This window comes from Mandrillus leucophaeus, unplaced genomic scaffold, assembly GCF_000951045.1.
Source record: "Mandrillus leucophaeus isolate KB7577 unplaced genomic scaffold, Mleu.le_1.0 Scaffold284, whole genome shotgun sequence".
NCBI classification, from domain to species: domain Eukaryota; kingdom Metazoa; phylum Chordata; class Mammalia; order Primates; family Cercopithecidae; genus Mandrillus; species Mandrillus leucophaeus.
In genome coordinates, this window is record NW_012102965.1 from 3,257,460 (window position 1) to 3,279,385 (window position 21,926).

At 42.6% G+C, this 21,926-nt stretch overlaps 1 protein-coding gene across 1 annotated transcript in view; it reads left to right on the forward strand.

Annotated features, from left to right (window-relative positions):
- The window catches only part of AK4 (adenylate kinase 4), a 117,912-nt gene that overhangs the window by 68,709 nt on the left and 27,277 nt on the right, over positions 1–21,926 (forward strand). The window contains exon 4 of the mRNA XM_011985486.1: positions 1,289–1,408. Within this exon, the coding sequence (XP_011840876.1) occupies positions 1,289–1,408 (120 nt within the window). The remainder of the gene's footprint in view (positions 1–1,288; positions 1,409–21,926) is intronic.

A 21,926-nucleotide genomic window follows, 5' to 3' on the forward strand; every position in this document is an offset into this window, starting at 1 on the left:
CTGCCTCAGCCTCCCGAGTAGCTGGGATTACAGGCATGTACCACCACACCCGGCTAATTTTGTATTTTTAGTAGAGACAGGGATTCTCCATGTTGGTCAGACTGGTCTCAAACTCCCGACCTCAGGTGATCTGCCTGCTTTGGCCTCCCAAAGTGTTGGGATTACAGGCGTGAGCCACTGCGCCCAGCCGAGAATGTGATTCTTAAGCATTCATTATCAGTTCCCCAGAGAGCAGAGGATTTCATTTGTGGTTAAAAAAATCAAACAACAAAAAACAATAAAACACAAATTTAGTTCTTAGAAATGTACAGATTTAAACTGATAGTTTGTTCTGCTGAACCTAACCACAATTTCTACATGTAGGAAATTAATATTTTAAATGAAGATAGAAACAGTTTTCCCCTGAAAGTATTTATATCATTTTCTTAAAACTTCACATCCTTTTATGAACTTGGCATTCCACTAATAACACTGAGTTGCTTTTACAACTGTGTCGACAAGGTGCCATGTGCTGATATTGAGGTTGATGAAAAGAAGTAAAGCTACTGCTGTTTGTATTATGTGGCATTCTTGCTAGACCACTGGAACTTTTTTCCTTTGGTCTCTGTAAGGAATGGTTGTGCTTCTCATCTTCCTTTAGTCTTCTGTACATTGTGTGGTTGATCACGTTCCTTGTTACCGCAAACTGTTGAGAGGCTCAGTGCCCAATTTGTGGCCTGCCTCTAGGAAGTATCCAGGGCTTCTCTCTATCAGCCTTTTTATGTACCATCCTGCTTCTTGACTTTATTTTCTACTCTTATTTTTTTTTTTGCCCAATTTGTGTATTTTTCTTTCTTTCTTTTTTGTTTTGTTTTTTTTCCTGTTGCCCAGGCTGGCATGCAGTAGTGCAGTCAGTGATGCAGTCAGTGAGCTTGAGCTCACTGCAAGTACAAACTCCTGGGCTCAAGTGATCCTCCCACCTCATCCTCCCAGAGTATTGGAATTACAGGCGTGAGCCACCACACCTGGTCACTGTTTCTTCCTTTTCTTCTGGGGGGGTAGGGGGCGGGCTATGGTATCTCAAAGAGCTGCTTTTATACTTTTTTGGGAGATAAATGTGTTAAATAAGCAGCAGTCCCACCTTATTGATGTGAATGTTTTAAAAACTTAAAACATACCTACAACTACCTAGAAATTTCCTCGCTTATCAGGAAGGATGGAGAGAAGGCAAAACTGTCAGAAAAGAGTTGGTAAGCTTTGTGTTTGGGAAGTTTTTTTGAAAATCTTTTTTTTCTTGTCTTTTTAATAGAAGTTGGTGAGATGGCAAAGCAGTATATAGAGAGAAGTCTTTTGGTTCCAGACCATGTGATCACACGCCTAATGATGTCTGAGTTGGAGAATAGGCGTGGCCAGCACTGGCTCCTTGATGGTGAGTTGAAACTGTGGGTAAACCGAATTTCTGGGAATAGTCAGTTAAGGTCTTGCACACTCTCTTAACTTCTTACTGAATGGAAAATGCCTTATTTTCTAAACTTTCTGTCCGTTATTTAATATTGCAGTTTGGCAACATGATAGGAACCCATTGTGGTGAAGCCTTTTATTTCTTCTGTCTCCAGATCACCATCATGAGAACCACTGACTTGAAGCAAACCTTCACTAAATTTCTGTTATTGCTTCAGCCCTTTTGTTTCCATAAGTCATTCTGAGTATAACTCCTCTTCAAACAGAGGTTCTTTCATTCCCCATAAGACACACAAAATACAGTTATGAGTTACTGTTTTTCACCTGTCAGATTAACAGAGATAGAACATTGGAAAATCCTTTATTGAGTGTATAGGAAACAAATGTTGTTGAAAGTATAAAATGAGCAACCTTTGTAGAGCAATGAGCATTATATATACTTTCTGATCCAGCAGTTCCATTCTGGATTTCTGCCTAAAGATGCAAGGAGGTTTATTTTAGCATTATTGGTAAATAGGAAGACACTGTTACTGACACTATAAAATAATCATTATATATGTGGTATTCTGAGGACACAAAGAAGAAAATTATTCTGTTGGTGGGAGGAGGGGTTGGAACAACTGTATGGAAAGTGATGAATAGATAGATGGTCCTCCACGTAGATGAGTGGGGATAGGAAAGGTCTTTTTTTTTTTTGTCAGCAGAGGGACAATGTGAACAGGGTGAAAGGGGAATGAGTTGTCTTAGTATTTTTTCTGAGCCAGCAAGCAGAGATTGGCAGAGGAAATCCTGGGGTAGATAGCCTTTGATTTTGCATAAAGGTGATGGAACTGGATTTTGTTGGCTTTAGGGAGCACTGAAGAGTTGTTAAGTAGGGGTGTAATATGATCATATTTGTCTCAGAAAGACTATTCTGTTAGCAGCACAGGAGAGATTAGGTGCTGGGGCATGGAGGAGAGTTGTGACTACAAACTTAAAGATCATTGGAATAACTGGACTAAGGGATGTCAAAGGCCTGAATTTAAGCAATAATAGCAGTGGGATGGAAGGGAGGCACCATTCATAAGAGAGTGGGTTGAGGAGAAAGAATTGATAGGAGCTGTGGCTGATGTTAGGTACTACAGCCCCAGGGTTTTCTTTTATTGCCTTCCAGGCTTTTTGAGTTTCTTAGCTTTCATCTAAGAAAGACCCTCTCTACACTTACCTAGGCATGTTAATTTCTCTAGACTCTACTTTTAACTCACAAAAGTTAGCCCTTTTCTTAGTCTGTTTTCTGCTGCTACAACAAAGTACTTTGGGCTGGGCAATTTATAAAGAAAAGAAATTTATTTCTCATGGTTCTAGAGGCTGGAAAGTCCAAGAGCATGGTGTCAGCATCTGATGAGGGCCTTCTTGCTGCATCATCCCATGTCAGAAGGCATCAAATGGGGAAGAAGTGCATGCCTGTGAGAGGAAATGGGAGCTGAACTTATCCTTGTATTAGGAGCCCATTGTTTTATCTAGAACCCACTTCTGTGATAAGAGCATTAACTCATTCATGAGGGCAGAGCCATTATGACCTAATTACCTCTTAAAGGCTCCATTTCCCATAACATTACATTGCCAATTAAATTTTTTTTTTTTTTTTTTTTGAGACAGAGTCTCGCTCTATCCCCTAGGCTGGAGTGCAGTGGCACGATCTTGGCTCACTGCAAGCTCCACTTCCTGGGTTCACACCATTCTTCTGCCTCAGCCTCCTGAGTAGCTGGGACTACAGGCACCCGCCACTGAGCCTGGCTAATTTTTTTTGTATTTTTAGTAGAGACGGGGTTTCACTGTGGTCTCGATCTCCTGACCTTGTGATCCGCCTGCCTCGGCCTCCCAAAGTGCTGGGATTACCGGCGTGAGCCACCACGCCCGGCCTATTACATTGCCAATTAAATTTCAACGTGAATTTTGGAGGGGACATTCAAACCTTAGCATTCTGCCTCTACCCACCTCCCCACCAAAAACAACTCGTGTCCTGCTCACATACAAAATACATTCATTCTATCCCATTAGTCCCCAAAGTCTTAACTTGGTCTAGAATCAACTCAAAAGTCCAAGCTGAATCAGACATAGGTGAGACTTATAAAGTACAATTAATCCTGAGACAAATTTCCTTCAGCTGTGAGCCTGTGCAATCAGAGCAAGTCATTTACTTGCTATGGTAGGAAGGTATATGATGGACATTCCCATTCCAAAGGAATAAATAGGCAAGAAGGGGCAGGTGGTCCCCAATAAGTCCAAAATCCAGCAGGGGAGACATTAAGTGTTAAAGATGGGGAATAATTTCTGTTGACTCCATATTCTGCCTCCTGGGCACACTGGGATGGGAGTTGGGCTCCCAGGGCCTCAGAAACCCCACCCGCTATGGCTTTGCTGGGCTCAATCCACTCAGCAGCTCTCATGGGTTGGAGTTGTATACTGGTGGATTTACAGTTCTGGGGGGTGTTGACAGTGGCCCACTCCCATGGCTCCACTAGACATTGCCCTAGTGAGGACTCTGTGGCAGCCTTGACCTCACAGTTCCACTGGGCTTTGTCCTAATGGGGGTTGTCTGCAGTGGCTCTGCATTCAAAGAGTGCCTGGCATTCTTTGAAATCTAGGTAGAGGAAGCCATGCCCTGTAGGTCTTGCATTTTGTGAGATGCCACCAAAGCTTATCCCTTTCCGAGCAGGTCGAGCCATGCCTGAAGCTGTTTGAATTATGGCTGAGGAGGCCAAGGAGTGCTATCCATCTTCTAAAACATTCTACCCTCCTAGAGCTCTGGGTCTGTGATGGGAGGGCCAGTCTGGAAGATCTCCGAAATGCCTTTTAGGTCTTTCTTCCATTGTCCTGATTGATAGCACCTGGCTTTCTTCTAGCCATGCCAATCTCTTTAGCAATAGGTTGTTTGACCACACACTTAATATTCCCTCTTGAACATGCTTTTCCACTCTGAACATGGCCATGCCGAGAATTTTCCAAATTCTTCTGTTTTGCTTCTCTTTTAACTATATGGTTATCCCTCCGTATCTGCTGAGGGTAAGGGGTGTGGGAAGGGATTGGTTCCAGGACCACTCCGTCATACCAAATTTACACATACTTAAGCTCCACGGTCGGCCCTGTGGAACCCATGGGTACGAAAAGTCAGTCCTCCATGTGCAAGGGTTTTGCGTACTGCAAATACTGTATTTGGCCAGATGTTGTGGCTCACACCTGTAATTCCAACACTTTGGGAATTCCAACACTTTGTGTTGGAAATTACAAAGTGTTTGTAATTCCAACACTTTGGGAAGCTGAGGCAGGCAGATCACTTGAGCCCAGGAGACCAGCCTGGGCAACATTGCAAAACCTCATTTCTATAAAAATTAGCCGTGTGTGGTGGCATGTGCCTATAATCCCAGCTACTTGGGAGCTGAGGTAGGAGGATCACTTTAGCCTGAGAGGTTGAGGCAGCAGTGAGGCATGGTCACACCACTGCACTCCAGCCTGGATGACAGAGTGAGACCCTGTTTCAAAAGAAAAGAAAAAATGTTCGTATAAAGTGTGCCCTCAGAGTTCAAACCCGTATGGTTCAGTGGTCAACTGTATTTGATCGTCTCTTTGCTCTCACATCTCATTTCATGCAATTAAAGTAACTACACAGCAGCTTGAAAGCTTTACTGCTTAGATATTTCTTCCACCACATATCCTAGTTCATTGCTCTTAAGTTTTGCACTCCATAAATCCCTAGGGCACGGACAAAATTTGCCAAGGTCTTTGCAACTGTATAACAAGAATAACTTTTACTCCAGTTTCTAATACCTTCTTTTCTGTTTCTGTCTAAGACCTCATCAGAATGGCCTTTACTGTCTAATTGCTGCCAATATTCTGGTCATGACCACTTGAGTAATTTTTTTTCTTTTTGAGAGATGAAGTCTGTCGCCCAGGCTGGTGTGCCATGGCATGATCTCAGCTGACTGCAACCTCCACCTCCCAGGTTCAAGCAATTCTCTTGCCTCAGCCTCCCAAGTAGCTGGGACTATAGGCATGCACCATCACACCCAACTAATTTTTGTATTTTTAATAGAGACAGGGTTTTGCCATGTTGGCCAGGCTGGTCTTGAACTCCTGACCTCAGGTGATCTGCCTGCCTCGGCCTCCCAAAGTGCTGGGATTACAGGTGTGAGCCACCATGCCTGGCCCATTGAGTAATTTCTGAGAAGATTCAGACCTTCCCTATAGCTCCCCTCTTCTTTTGAGCCCTTGCCAGAATTGCCCTTGATGCATCATTCATGGCAATCTAGGGTGTTACTAGCCGCTTCCTCCAAATTCTTCCAGCCTCTACCCATTACCTAGTTCCAAAGCTATGGCCACATTTTTAGATATTTGTTATGGAAGCAACCCCACTCCTTGGTGTCTATTTTTTGTCTTAGTCTGTTTTGTGCTACTATAACAGAATACCTCAGGTTGGGTAATATAAAGAAAAGAAATTTATTTCTCACAGTTCTGGAGGCAGGGAAGACTAAGACCATGATGCTCACAACTGTTGAGAGTCTTCTTGCTGTGTTGTTGGAAGGCAACACATGATAAGAAGGCTCACATAAGAGAGGGAATAAGGGGTTAAACTTATGCTTTTATCAGGAGCCCACTCCTGCGATAACCAACCCATTAATTCATTCATGAGGGCAGAGCTCTCATGACCTGATAATCTCTTAAAGGCCCCACCTCCCAATACCTTTAAATTGGCAATTAAATTTGAACATGAGTTTTGGAGTGAACATTCAAACTGTAGCACCCCCCAATGCTTTTTGTGTAGATATTTATCATGACTGATAAACTTTGACTTTGCCACCACCTAACAGTAATTTCTCTAGTTTAAATTTTTAAATTGTAAGTCTTCTCACCTTGCAAAATGAATTTGTGTAGTTTTAGGGAACTTAAAAATCTGTGTTTAAAAAGGATCGTCTGTGTTAAACTCCCCTGGAAAGAGGGTTAGTGTAATAATTGAGAGCCTGGACCCCGGTGCTGTCAGACTGCCTGACTTGAATCCCCGCTCTGCCACTTTCTGGCAGCCTGTGTGACCTTGGGCCTCTGGTTGCTCATGGAACACAAATTAGCAAAGAGGGGCAAAGTGAGCAAATATATGTAAAGTGCTTAGAAGAGTGCTTGCCCTATATAAGTACTATATGAGTGTTTGTCATTATTTGTTGTGACTAGTGTACAGGTCCTGAAGTTTTTTGGGTGGGGGTGACTATTTGAAGTGTCCACTTCAAAAATAGCTCTAAAAGTATTTAGCCAGGCAGAATAAAAGTCAGTTTCAGTTATGGAATGTTTTCTGTATCTTTTCAGTGCTTGTTTTTGCCATGACTTCCTCTCAGGGTTGAATAACTGAAGTTCTTTGACATCATAGGCCTGTTTTAGTAAAGTACGTCAGCCTCCCAAGTGATTTGGTTAGTATTTCTCTCCTTGAAAACCCATCTGGTCACTTTTTCAGTTGCGACTTTTCTTTAAAGCTCTGGAATAAATCCATTTGGCAAGGTGTGGAGTGCGAGGGATGCCTGGTTCCTATGTTCAGCTTTAGACTCCTTATGTTACACAGGCACATGCTCTGCGGAGGATGTGCCTGTTGAGCGTGCTAAAGGTGATTGAATGTGGAAAGGTCGAGAAAGGCATTCTGATGACAGATGACTCATCATCTTGGTCCATATGGCTGTAGAGAGGCATCCTGCAAATGGTGGGTGGAAATGAGTAGAGTGGATCCAAGCCAGGGGAACCCCAAGTGGGGATGTGGGGAGGGGAGGGAGGGTGAGTGCTCTGTGGTTTGGTCAGCTTTGCTCTTGCTAAAAAAAAAACGTTCAGCACTACCTTCCCTTCACTGTGCTTTCCAGTTGGGTAAGAAATATTCTTGTTTTGTTTTGTTTTTTTGAGATGGAGTCTCTTTCTGTCATCCAGGCTGGAGTGCAGTGGCATATCTTGGTTCACTGCAATCTCTGCCTCCTGGGTTCAAGCGATTCACCTTCCTCAGCCTCCTCAGTAGCTGGGATTACAGGTGCACACCACCATGCCTGGCTAATTTTTTGTGTTTTTAGTAGAGATGGGGTTGCACCATGTTGGCCAGGCTTGTCTTGAACTACTGGCCTCAAGTGATCCGCCCGCCTCGGCTTCCCAAAGTGCTAGGATTACAGGTGTGAGCCACCGCACACGGCTAATTTTTCACTTTTTAAAAAAAGGGTCATCTATTAGTCCGTTTTCACATTGCTGATAAAGACATACCCCAGACTGGGTAATTTATACAAGAAAAAGGGTTTAATGGACTTACAGTTCCATGTGGCTTGGGAGGCCTCACAATCATGGCAGAAGGCAAGGAGGAGCAAATCACATCATACATGGATGGCAGCAGGCAAAGACAGTGAGCTTGGCAGGGAAACTCCTGTTTTTAAAACAGATCTCATGAAACTTACTATCATGAAACAGCATGGAAAAGACCTGCCCCCATAATTAAGTTACCTTCTACCGGGTTGATCCCATGACACGTGGGAATTGTGGGAGCTACAGCTGAAGATGAGACTTGGGTGAAGACACAGCCAAACCACATCAGGCCAGCAGTGAGGTATAGCCATAGTGAGAGATATATTAGTAACTGGTGTTTTTTTTTTTTTTTTTTTCCATTTCTAAACTTGCCTGCTTACCTGTGCCTTAAAATAGCAATCCAGAAGTTTCCCCAAATCAGTTCTAATTTATCTTTATGTACCAAGATGTAGTAGAATTATCTGCCATATTATTTTAGGGGTAACTATCAAAATATTTTAAATCGGTATTTCAAAGTTTGGTTTTGTAGAAAAACAGCCTTAAATTTTGGAATTGTAAATGAAATGTAATTTAATCCTTTTCATTGGTAATAATGATAACCTGTAGCGCAAGAGTCATCATTTGGTCCATGGTTGTATTTGAACCCGGGTTTGTTTGTTTCATTCGGAGCAATGCTGAACACTAACAAGTGTTTTCTGAAGGTAATTCTGTTTTTAACATAAGTTAGAGTAGTTTGAATGTGTGCGGTGTTTTTGTGTGTGTCTGTTTTCCCTTAGAGCTAAATGATTTCAGACTTGAGATGTTCCTGGCTACGCAGTCACTCAGAGCCCTTGGTGTAGGTGTATGTTCAGAAACTAGACTGTAGATGCTAGAGCCAGAGTAATTTGCCCTGATTTTGCGAATGTTTTACCATACGAGGCTAGTACATAACAGCTTTGACCTTATCCTCTCCACATTTTTCCTTCTGATTCAGACCTCTGAGGAGTGTCACATCCCACTGGGCAACATATGTCTGTAGAAAAAAGCCAACAGTATCTTCTGAATCACATCTTTTAGGAAATGCCAAGGGTAGTTTTTTTTCTGTTGTCCTTGTGAATCTAGGGTATGTTTCAAGAATAAAATGTATAATAGATTTGTTTAGAAGGTCACTGAAGAATTCTGCTTTCATAATAAAAAAAATCAACTTTTTCTTCCTGCGTGTGTGTGTTCACGTGTAGGAAGGCAGTAGTTTATCTTAGTCATTTATCTTTAAGTATTTAGCCCTGAAAAATCATTGCCACATAACCCTTCTATCTCAGGTTGTTACTAAGGCAGTGATGTGTATTCTGGTATCTTGAATGGAAAGCTTAAAGCAATTCTGGTGGTTTCTAAAGAATGAAGAACAGTTGTAAAATTTGTGGAACTCTACTAGGGTGCCGTGACCATCTATGCCTGTCAAACGTGGACTGCACAATTAAAATATTTGGTTCCTCACCATTGTAGCTCTGTTCATTCAGTAAGCATTATAATATCTAATAGGTCCTGGATATTTCTAAAGTGAATAAAGTACAAGTATAACTAACTTTGCACTGGGCTGGTGGCAGTAAAGAAGAATGTGTGGAAAAGAGGGAATAGAGGTAGACTAAGCTTGTCAAGGAGCTCCTGATGTAGGAGGGTTCAGAGACATATATTCAGTCACACATGGTACAGGTGAGGTGTTCCAAGAGGTAAGTGGAATGATTTTTGCAAGTAAGGAGTGGCATTTTTGGTCAAAATGATTGCATGAAAAAAGATGGGTGTTTAGATTAGTCTTAGTGCTACATTTCTGGAAACTCTATCCATGACCCAAGACAATGTAAATATGCCTGACAGTTTTTTTTTTTTTTCCATCATCCAAAATTCTGATTTGAGGAGACAGTTGGGTGTGGTGGCTCATGTTTGTAATCCCAGCAGTTTGGGAGACAGAGGCAGGAGGATCACTTGAGCCCAGGAGTTTGAGACCAGCCTGGGCAACACGATGAAAGCCCCTCTCTACAAAAATACAGAAAAATTACCTGGGCATGGTGGTGCACGCCTGTCTATACTCACAGCTAGTCAGAGGCTGAGGTGGGAGGATCACCTGAGCCTGGGGAGGTCAAGGCTGCAGTAAGCTGAGATCACGCCACTGTACTCCAGCCTGGGCCACAGAGCGAGATTCCACCTCAAAAAGAATAAAAATGAAAAGAATTTGGACAGTGACCCTTAGATGAATGTTATTTTCTTTGTTGGCGTTTTTCCCCTGGACTTTGAACGTAGAGTTTGATCAAGGCATTTCTTTATTGTGTGTTTGGTTTGCATGAAGGATCAGCAGTTATTTGGAGTTTGGTTTGCATAAACAATTATTTTTGGGCTGGGTGCGGTGACTCACACCTGTAATCCCAGCACTTTGGGAGGCTGAGGTGGGCGAATCATGAGGTCAGGAGCTCGAGACCAGCCTGGCCAACATGGTGAAACCCCATCTTTACTAAAAATATAAAGAATTAGCTGTGCGTGGTGGTGGGCGCCTGTAATCCCAGCTACTCGGGAGGCTAAGGCAGGAGAATCGCTTGAACCGGGGAGGCAGAGGTTGCAGTGAGTCGAGATCATGCTACTGCACTTTAGCCCAGGCGACAGTGCAGTAGCCTAGGCGACTCCATCTCAGGAAAAAAAAAAAAAAAAAAAAAAACCAGATAACTGTAACAGTGTTCCCTAGAATGCTGTGTCATTAAGTTTGTGTTGTAAAGCAGGTTTGACAATTTTTATCATGTTAGAAGAAGGAATTGTAAAACCCAAGACCTGTGTTTGATTATAAAGCTTGACTATCTCTTATCCAAAATGCTTGGAACCAGAAGTATTTTGGATTTCAGATTTTTTGGATTTTAGAGTATCTGCCTTATACTTACTGGTTGGGTATCTCTAATCCAAAAAAAAAAAAAAAAGCAAAATCTGAGATTCTTCAATAGGCATTTTCCTTGAGGATCATGTTGGCACTCAAAATTTTGGATTTTGGGGCATTTCAGAGTTCAGATTTTCCTATTAGGGATACTCGTACTTTCTAACATAAGTATTTGGATATTCTCAAATAAAATAATTTGTAGACATATAATTAATTTCAAGTTAAATAGTGCACTAAGACCAAATGACTTTGCTGGAAGAAGATAGGCAATAAGAAGAAAGAGTGTATCTGCTTCACTTAAGACTAGGTAACAGGTTTTTGTTTTTGTTTTTGTTTTTTTTTGATGGAATTTTGCTCTTGCTGCCCAGGCTGGAGTGCAATGGTGCAATCTTGGCTCCTGCCTCAGCCTCCTGAGTAGCTGGGATTACAGGCGCCTGCCACTATGCCTGGCTAATTTTTTGTATTTTTAGTAGAGATGGGGTTTCACTGTGTTGGCCAGGCTGGTCTCAAACTCCTGACCTCAGGTGATCTGCCCACCTCGGCCTCCCAAAGTGCTGTGATTACGGGTGTGAGCCACCGTGCCTGGTCTAGGTAACAGTTTTCTAAACAGAGTAATACTGGTTGAGTTACACAGGAAATACCACTATTCAGTGGGGTTATGAAGAGACATTTGGGTGACATGTGACCTGAAATTTTAGCACACTGCCATCTTCTTAACACACTTTATCCAAAGTACACAGCGTGATCAGACTTTGTATCTAGCTGCTGATTCCACTGAAGCTATTGCTACTCCTTTGTTAATGCTCCTAGGTGATTGCATGAATTTCTTCTGGTGCTAAGCATTCATAATTTTCGAAAAGTACTTATTGATCAGCAGCTGTGTGCCAGACACCACAGTAGAGCAACAAAGAGACTACGTGGGGCCTGGCTCTCCTGATACTCCAGTAGTGTTTTCAGCTGTTTTTTTTTGAGACAGAGTCTTGCTCTGTCGCCAGGCTCAGTGCAGTGGCGCGATCTCGGCTCACTGCAACCTCCGCCTCCCAGGTTCAAGCGATTCTTCTGCCTCAGTCTCCCAAGTAGCTGCGACTACGGGCAGTGCCACCACACCCAGCCAATTTTTGTATGTTTAGTAGAGATGGGGTTTCGCCATGTTGGCCAGGATAGTCTCCATGTCTTGACCTGGTGATCTGCCCGCCCGGGCCTCCCAAAGTGCCGGGATTACAGGTGTGAGCTGCCACGCCCAGCCAGTTTTTAGCTTTTCTGCTACCCTAGGCAGTGAGGGTTATCTTTAATTTCTTTAATTTAAATCAAAACCCTGGTAACTCACTTTTTCTCTTAGTGACTTTTCCTACGTTCTGCACCCTTGATGTCAACATGAGCTCAGAGTAGCTGACTGAAAAACATGATAAAGCCTTGGATCTTTTCTCTTTCTCATTTGATATAGATTCTGTCCTGCGTTCCTGTCCTCCATGTCCATTTCCAGTGTTTTTCTTCTGATTGATCTGACTGCTGCTTTGGGGTGAGGAACAATTGTACCATAGTATAGTAGACAATGGTGGTTTATTTTATGTGTGTCTCAGAGATTGACTAGATTTTAACATTAAAGAACATTAAGGGGACAATGTGAAAAACATATGTATACACATATTTGACTAGACTTTAGAAAAGCTTGGTTCATGGATCAATAAACAAATTGAATATACATTTTTTGTATCTTGATAAGCTAGGCATCTGTCATTCCCAAGAGGGAGTAGCATGCTTCCTGACCTCATAGTCCAGGAGTGCTGCACAAATGGTTGCAGAATAGGTAGGGTCTTAGGAGCACCAGTGAAGAGGGAGTGAAAGGTGACGGCTGGTGCAGAGAGGGAAGACCCTCTTTTGAAGGTGAGGGAGGCAGGTATTAGGAAGGCTTCCTGGAGAAGCGGACACCCAGAATCATATTTGCAAGGTAGGAATGAAGCACATTTTAGAGGGAGGGAAGATCACGTGGAAAAGCTCTAGAGTTATGAAACAACGTGGTGTGTTCTGGAAACCACAAGTAGTTGGGTAACCCTGGAGCTGAAAATATGAGCAGATGAGGCTGGACAAGTGGACAGGGGCAAAGGTTAAACCTTTCATGAAATTTAGATTCAGGGAGTTGAATAAGCGTCAAAGTTAATATTAAAAATGAGTTAGGGGGAGTTAAAAGTAAAATTTAAAACTTTGAGTTTAAAAGTGTGAACAACATATTTTTTAACTTTATTTCCAACATTTAAAAGTTAACTGGATTGACCGGGCACGGTGGCTCACGCCTGTAATCCCAGCCCTTTGGGAGGCCGAGGTGGGCGGATCACGAGGTCAGGAGATCGAGACCGTCCTGGCTAACACGGTGAAACCCCGTCTCTACTTAAAATACAAAAAATCAGCTGGGCGCGGTTGCAAGCGCCTGTAGTCCCAGCTACTCGGGAGGCTGAGGCAGGAGAATGGCGTAAACCCGGGAGACGGAGCTTGCAGTGAGCCAAGGTCGTGCCACCGCACTCCAGCCTGGGCGACGAGCGAAATTCTGTCTCGAAAAAAAAAATCACCCCTCGTCTGTTAAACCTTGTGTAGTAATGTAAAACAAAACAATATAAAACTCTTGATTGTCCTGTCACCAATAAGAGAACCTAGATTTTGGAGAGATGGACAGGTTGATTAGGGATAAAGGGAGAATGAGATGTGGAAAACTGCAGAGAATTTAATTTTATCTTTTTCTGTAATACATGATCACTATAAAACATCCAGGCCATATGGAGAATTGCAACAGAAAGCAACAAATCACCTGAAATTCCACCAGCCACAAACAACCAGGGTGAACAGTTGAAAAGCATCATTCTAGATACCTCCCTGTGCACATATGTAGATAGAAATGTGTAAGAAGGCATCAGACTTTCTGTGCTTTAAAAAAGTATTTAATTTTACTGAATTTTTTTTTTTTTTTTTAAGATGGAGTCTCACCCTGTCACCGAGGCTGGAGTGCAGTGGCATAATCTTGGCTAACTGCAATCTCCGCCTCCCAGGTTCAAGCGATTCTCCTACCTCAACCTCCCAAGTAGTTGGGATTACAGGCACGCACCACCATGACTGGCTAATTTTTTATATTTTTGATAGAGACAGGCTATCACCATGTTGGGTAGGCTGGTCTCAAACTTCTGACCTCAAGTAACCCACCCGCCTTGGCCTCCCAAAGTGCTGGAATTACAGATGTGAGCCACTGTGCTCGTCCTTAATTTTATTCGAATTTAACAATAACAAAACTAAAGTGAACCTGAAGGAATTATTACTGAGCTTCAGATAAATCTTTTTTCATCACCAAGGATATTAATTCCTATGAGAGCTCTTCAACATTATAAAAGCCACTAGACTGACATTTGTTTTGTTTTGTTTTAAATTCACATTTCAAATTTAGACAGGAGGCATTGTCTCTCTACAGTGAACCATGAGGGAATTTATACTTCCTTTAACCTCCTCTCACCCTTCGTCTCTCTCAATTTTTTTGGCTTTTGTCATTAAAAATTTATTACAGTTTTCTTCTGTGAATGTAATGCCTCAGTTTTTTTCTTACATTAAAAAAATTTAGATGAATTCTGTGCACTGGTTCTTTTACCCACCTCTACTCATTTTATTTTGATTAATCTCTTGGTTATATCTGTGAATATACTAGAAATCATTGAAATGTACACTTTAAATGAATTAATTGTATGGTATGTGAATTATATCTGAGTAAAAGTGCACTGCTGTTTAATACAGCTTTTTCATTCAACACTGGGTTGACTGGATTTTGTTGGATATTTTTTTTCGTCCCTCCCTCTTCTCCCCTCTCTGCAGAAAAGCTCATAATATGTTTGGGAATGTCTAATTTTTCTACAGTTAGCTAACTGATATTTTTGAGTTGTTCTTTTGTCTTTCAAAACATTGCAACCATTGTTTCATTGTCTTCTGGCCTTGTTCCCCATTTTATTTTATTTTTATTTGTTAAATAGAGACAGGGTCTTACTCTGGCACTCAGGCAAGAGTACAATGGTGCAATCGTATTAATAACTCACTGCACTCTCAAACTCCTGGATCCTCCTGCCTCGGCCTCCCAAGTAGCTAGGACTACAGGCATATGCTGCCATGCCCAGCTAGTTTTTTATTTTTTGTTTAGACAGGGTCTTGCTATGTTGCCCAGGCTGGTCTCGAACTCTTAGGCTCAAGCAAACTTCCTGCTTGAGCTCTCCAAAGTACTTGGATTTACAGGTGTGAGCCACTGTGCACAACCCTTTTCCACCTGTTTCAAGGTGATTTTTTTCACCCCGGTTATTTCTTCATACTTGAAGTCAATAGAATAACTTGATGTTGTTTTTATTTATTTCTGTATGTCCTATATAGAGTGTGTCCTCCTGATCTGCAATTCAGTTCTTTCCTTTCAGGGAAGTTTTCCTGTATTACATCCTTTTTGTCATTTGTTCAGATTTTCTATTTCAATAAAACTAGTTATATTGGATATTCTATTGACTATTTTTTGTCTTTATACTTTAAATTTTTCTTGCTTCTGTGTTTCCTTCTACTTTCAGACACACTCGTATCTTATTTTTATTTTTTGTTCATGGCTGTATTACCAGTACCTATAACAGTGCTTGGCATATGGTAAAGACTTATACGTCCAGTTGTAGACAGGTCATGCCTGCAATCTGTAGCTGACCCTTTAGAAGGTATACTTGGATTCTGTTACTTTTCTGGGGATAGAAATACAGGCCTATGGTGAAATCATTTACAAATTTCTTTAGTCTTAATTGCAATACAGTGGGACCAGTTTTCCCCTAATTTGTATATGGGGACTTATATTCAAAGAACAAGCAAGCAGGCCAGACGCGGTGGCTCATGCCTATAATCCTAGCACTTTGGGAGGCCAAAGAGGAGAATTGCTTGAGTCCAGCCTGGTTAACAAAGCCAGACCCCATCTGTGTGCACACGCACACACACACACACACACACACACACAAAATCCAGGTGTGGTGATGTTTGCTTGTAGTCCAGCTACTTGGGTGGGGGGTGGCTGAGGCAAGAGGAACCCTTGAGCCCAGGAGTTAGAGGTTGCAGTGAGCTATGATCACATCACTGCCCTCCATCCTGGGTGACAGCGAGACCCTGTCTCAAACAAAACAAAACAACAAACAAACGGAGCAGAATTCTTAAACGGAAGAGCCTTTAAGCAAGGGGTTTGCAGATGACAGCTCCTTCCTCAATGGAATATGCATTTGCCCTTATGGGGAAAGGGCTCAGTGATTTTAGTGTAACTTATTTAAGAATGAGGGTTATAAGGTAACAGTTTTATCTGTGTCTTTATTCAGGAAAAATCATTGCAATGATCCCAGAGGAGCTCAGTGAAGCCATTTGGGAATTTCCCCAAGAATTCCTACCTGAAAGGAATTCATCTTTTATTTCCCTAAGCCTCTTTGAAGATGCACACTTGTGGTTTAAAACCAAATTTTCTGGAGTACTTATCTTCTGCTTGTTAGTGGATCACCCAGTAGTGATTGTAGCATATCTAGGTTTTTAAAGTCTTTTTTTCTTTCTTTCTTTTTCCTTCCTCCTCCCTTCCTCCTTACCTCCTTTCCTGCCTCTATCTTGCCCTGTCACCCAGGCTGGAGTGCAGTGTCATGATCACAGCTCACTGCATCCTCAGTCCCTTGGGCTCAAGGAATCCTCCCACCTCAGCTTTGGGGGTCTTTTTCTATTAACCTATAAGCTTCCTGAGGGCAGGACCCACTTATTTCAAATTTCTCAAACCCTGGGATCTATAACTAGTGTCCCAGGAAGCTTCCATGAGCAGGAAGTGGGTTCTAGAGCGCTTGGCATGGTGGGGAGTATGGGGCTCACAGAGTGACAGGAGGGAGCATAAACTTCAGTTGCCAACATCTGGAGCACAGCTGCTGCTTGTTTTCTTTTTTTTTTTTTACTTCTACTTTCATTTTAGGTTTAGGGGATACTTGTGCAGGTTTGTTACATGGACTACAGGCCCCCGCCACCACGCCCGGCTAATTTTTTTATGTTGGTGGTAGAGATGGGGTTTCACCATGTTAGCCAGGCTGGTCTCGATCTAACCTCGTGATCTGCCCGCCTCAGCCTCCCAAGTGCTGGGATTATAGGCGTGAGCCACCGTGCCTGGCTACATGGGTAAATTTCATGTACGGATGATCCTGTCACCAAGGTAGCATAGTACCTGACAGGTAGCTTTCCAACCTCTGCACCCTGGTCCTGGTTCAGGCAGTCCCTGTTGTCTGTTGTGCCCATCTTTGTGTCCATGTGTATTCAATTAGCTACCCCTTGTAAGTGAGAACACATGGTATTTGGTTTTCTGGTCCTGTGCTAGTTCTCTTAGGCTAATGGCCTCCAGCTGCATCCATGTTGCTACAAAGGACATGATCTCATTCTTATTATGGCTGTGTAGTATTCCATGGTATATATATACCACATTTTCTTTATCCAGTCCACCATTGATGGGCATCTCTGTTGATTCCATGTTTTTGCTATGGTGAGTAGTAACTATTATGAACATACAAGTACATGTGTCTTTTTGGTAGGACAATTTGTTTTTCTTTGGATATATACCCAATAATGGTTTTGCTGGTAGTTGTAAGTTCTTTGGGAAATCTCCACACTGCTTTCCACAGTGACTGAACTAATTTACATTCCCACTAGCAGTGTATAAGTGTTCCTGTTTCTCTGCAACCTTGCTGGCATTTGTTGTTTTTTGACTTTTTAATAGTAGGACAGCTGCTGCTGCTTTTCACCATCTTTTAATAATAACTGGATGACATGGAATCTGGAGGTCTTTGATACAAATGTACAAGTAAACATTGTGTAAATAGATAAGGAAAGTATAAGATAGGAGAGAGAAAAGGCCTTTATGTAGCAGGTTTTGGTGGTGATTAATTTGCTACTAAGGCTTCCAGTTGGTGGTGTGAATGATTTGAAATCCTGGGCTAGGGAAGGCTGTGGAAGAATAACCAACCACCTGCTTTCAACTTTAAGCTAATCATTCAGTGATTGAGTGTCATGAACAATGGCTTGCATTTGTAACTTGGTTCTTACTCAACAACTGGAAAGAGATCGGTGGTCCGAAGCAACTATGTTAGCTCCAGATCTTAATGGAGGTAGGAAGGGGGCTGATGTCGCACAGCCTTTTCACAAGCTGCCAACCCCAGGCGGATGTTGGAAGTTGCCCTTCCGAACTGCCCTTTCATTTCCATCAGGCGGAGGGCTTGCTTTGCTGCCTGGGAATGTGGTGGTGGACTCTGGCTCTGCACCCTTCCTGCAGAGTGAATGCACTCCAAATTAGAAAAACAGAAGTGTCCTACTTTCTATTCCCCACCACTGCCTCAGCTTGTTGCTGCGGCACCTCCTGCTTCAGCTGCCTTTCCTTGGGCTCTTGGCATGGCTGGGAGGAGCAGGTGCCAAGGCCCAGTGGCCAGCACTGCTGGGAACACAATACCAGTCAGGAATTTAATGATATCTCACTGCACTTAGTACATATCTTGGGGGGTCTTAAAAAAAACAACCTGTAGATGTCACAATTAGTGATATAACAAGACAGATTCTGGAAGTAATTTAAAAATATAAAATTTCAGCTTTCAGTCTGGATTGACTGTTTGAATGAAAAGAGTGAGCAGCTGTTCTAGGCTTGGTTAGGGGATGAGGAATAGGGATAGTCTGGTGTGGAAACATGCGGTGGAACAGTCCCCTCTGAGGAGCTAACGGGAGGAAAGCAAGCAGTCCATGCTTAAACATGATCTTTATTTTACGTTAGCTATTGGCATTTCTCCTTCTTCAACAATTAATGGAATATATTCACATTTGGAATGGGCTAATTAAGGAACCTAGAATAACGCTAGTCAGTCATTTAGAAAGCCTTTCTTGGAGTGTTCCTTTTAGTAAATGTAAAAGCATACTTCAACTTGTAATTCTCTCTAAATGGAAAAATTATAAATGCTGCCACCTGTTGACAGAATTTGAGTGTGCATTCTACTCCACTTGGTCAGTGATCCCTGACCACAGGGGATCTTACTGGCTGGATAATGACCCTCACTAAAAATGCTTTAAAATGTGCTGGTCTGACTGTACCTCATCTGACGTTCTGTTCTTGGCAGCTGATTGGTGTGAGAATTACACCTGAATTGCTTTGATTTGTTCAGCCCAACTTGTGACACGGATGTAGATCAATTTAAAGAATGCTAAAGCTCCCAGGCTACTTTATAGACTCCACCATTTTCAGGCACCATTTCATATTGGATGCCCTGAAGCCTTAAAGTTAGGATCTGTGGCTGAAAAGTATGTTTTTCTTTTTCTTCTCTTTTTTTTTTTTTGAGATAGAGTCTTGCTCAGTCACCCAGGCTGGAGTGCAGTGGCATGAACATGGCTCACTGCAGCCTCACCCTCCTGGACTCAAGTGATCCTCCTGCCTCAGCCTCCTGAGTAGCTGGGACTAAAGGCACGCACCACCATGCCTGGTTAATTTTAAATTATTTTGTAGAGACAGGATCTCACTTCGTTATCCAGGGTGATCCCAAAATCCTGGGCTCAAGTGAAATCCTCCCAAAATGCTGGGACTGTAGGTGTTAGCCATTCTTCTCGGCTGAGTGTCCATATTTTAAAAGTCTTGTAGACGAATAAATGCTGCTACTCACTTTGTAGAGCCCTTGCCCTATGTCTAACCAAAGTGAGAGAAAGCCCCTCTTCAGGACCTGTGACACCACACCTGTGACATAGCACCCCAAACTTTGGAGGCAGCCTTAGCCTATCCCCAGGGCCTTTGTGACCACTGCTGGGTCTATCTAGTTCACCACACTTGCCCTGAAAATGGCACTCTTCGAGGCCAGTCACTTCCAACTCTGCCTTTCATTTCTGAGAGGAAGGTAAGCCATCCTCTTATTCTCCTTTCTTTTATATCTGCTTCGGTTTCTCTATTACTGATTCCTCTCCTCACCTTACCTTCTGGAATCCTTTTTCCTGACAGTTTCCCCCACCCTCCTCGCCACATACCCATGCTATTTGCAGAAGTCTCCACTTTCTGTAATAAAGAGAACCTAGATTTCCCCTTAGGATGCTACTTTCTTTCTTGTCTTTTCTGTTACCAAGGACTTTCTCCTATGTGAAAATCTCATGTTGGGTGATGGTGGTGGTGGTATTATTATTCTGTCTCCTAGTGTGTCTTTCATCCTTTTCTGAAAGCTCAAATCTATCTTTATCCTTCATGTCTTTCTTGTTCCCAAACCTGCTGTTTGTCTTTTTACCTCCAGTCCCACATTGCCTTCATTTTTTCCAAGTACTGCCCACCCCCCTGCCATGCAGTTTATCCTGAGCTAGCCACTATTCTGGAATTTACATATAGTAATTTACTTATTTCTCATAATGACTTTATGAATTAGGTATTATTATTTTCATAGGCATAGAGAAGTAAAGTAACCAGGGTCACAAGCAAGGGGCTTAGCTGGACCTCAAACACAGGCAGCTTGCCTCTGGATCTATATTCCTAACTGTGAATCAACTTTTCCTTAGTCATGTGTTTCAGGTCATGTGCAAAGACGCTCATTGCAGTTTGACTGGAAACACCTTGGATGTCCATCATTAGGGGATTGGTTAAATTATGCTTTATCCAAACCATGCTGTAGTCTGCAGTTATTAAAGAGCATGATTCCCAGCACTTTGGGAAGCTGAGGCAACAGGATTGCTTGAGACCAGGTGTTCAAGAGCAGCCTAGCGAACAAACCAAGACCCTGTCTCTGCAGAAGAGAATGAGACAGTAATATGTATTATGCAGAAAAAAATCTCCAAAGAGAAAAAGCAAAGTGCAGAACATTTGTTGTGTATGTGGGAAGAAAATCATCTGTACGTGCAGTGCTGGATCAGGCGGTTCCTGAAGCCATACAAGATTTGGATTCCTCAAGTCGTTTTGTAAGCTGCCCGTCACAGACATCAGGATCAGGCATTTCTCCCTGTCTGAGAATTTGCTTCTCACAGTCTGCCGTTTTCTGTTCAGGAGGAAGACAACATGGTGTGGTACATGGCATGTGATTGTAGAGACAAATAGCACTTCATTTAATCTAGGTTCATCACTTATCATGTGATCTTGAGCAAGTCATTTCACTTTTCCAGCCTTAGTTTTTACAGTTTTCAAATGGGGATAAGGCCTACCTGACAGAATTATTGTGACTTTTGAGATAATATTTGCTCATTCAACAAATATTTTTATTCGGCACCTACTGTGTGCAAAGCACTCTTACAGCACTAAGGATATAGCAGTAAACAATAACTTAAAATGTTCTACTCTGATTTAGCTTACTTCTGGTGGGAATAGAAGCACTTATAAAGTAAATCGTATATGGTAAATGGTGATATATAATCTGAAGGAAAACAAAAGGAAAATAAAGGGTGAATAGGATTGTTGGCATGTGGTAGAGTGCAGTTAGAGAAGTCTTAACAAGGCACCACTGGAGCCAAGATTTGGAGGAGCTGAGGATATACATGGGAGTCTGGAGCAAAAGTGGAGGGGACAGGAACTGTGAATGTCCAAGGTGGGCACATGCGTGCCTGCTTGAGAGCTGCAAGGACGCCAGTATGGCTGGCATGGAAACATGGACAGAGAAATGAGGTGAGAGAGGTGGCAGGGCAGGGGCCCAGGTGGGTAGGCCTTTGCAAGCCTGTACAGGTTTTTCCTCTGCATATAATATATCTGGCACATCAGGGATGCTCTACAAGTGGTAACTGTGATGATAAGGATGCCACCATGATGCTCTGCTTTTTAGGTAGGTAGAAGAAAGATAGATGGGGTAACATTGTAGGCATGGTCTCAGTGCACTGCACCCTCTGCCTCCTGGGCTCAAGTGACGTTCCCACCTTAGCCTCCCAAAGTGCTGGGATGAGCCACTGTGCTTAGCCTAGGATCCTCCCCCCAACTTTTTTTTTTGAGACAGGATCTTGGCCTCTCACCTAGGCTGTAGTACAGTGGCACAATCACAGCTCACTGCAGCCTCGACTTGCTGGGCTTAAGCGTTCCTCCTACCTCAGCCTCCCAAGTAGCTGGGACTACAGACGGGCACCACCATGCCCACCTAATTTTTGTACTTTTTGTAGAGATGAGGTCTCACTATGTTGCCCAGGCTGGAGGATTCTTTTTAACAATTACTTTTTATATGCCTGATACAGCAGCATCGTTGGATAGAAAGAGCACTTTAGCAGAAATCTAAGGACCTGATGTCATATGCATTGTGCTGTTGGCTTTCACTGAATCCAAACTTAA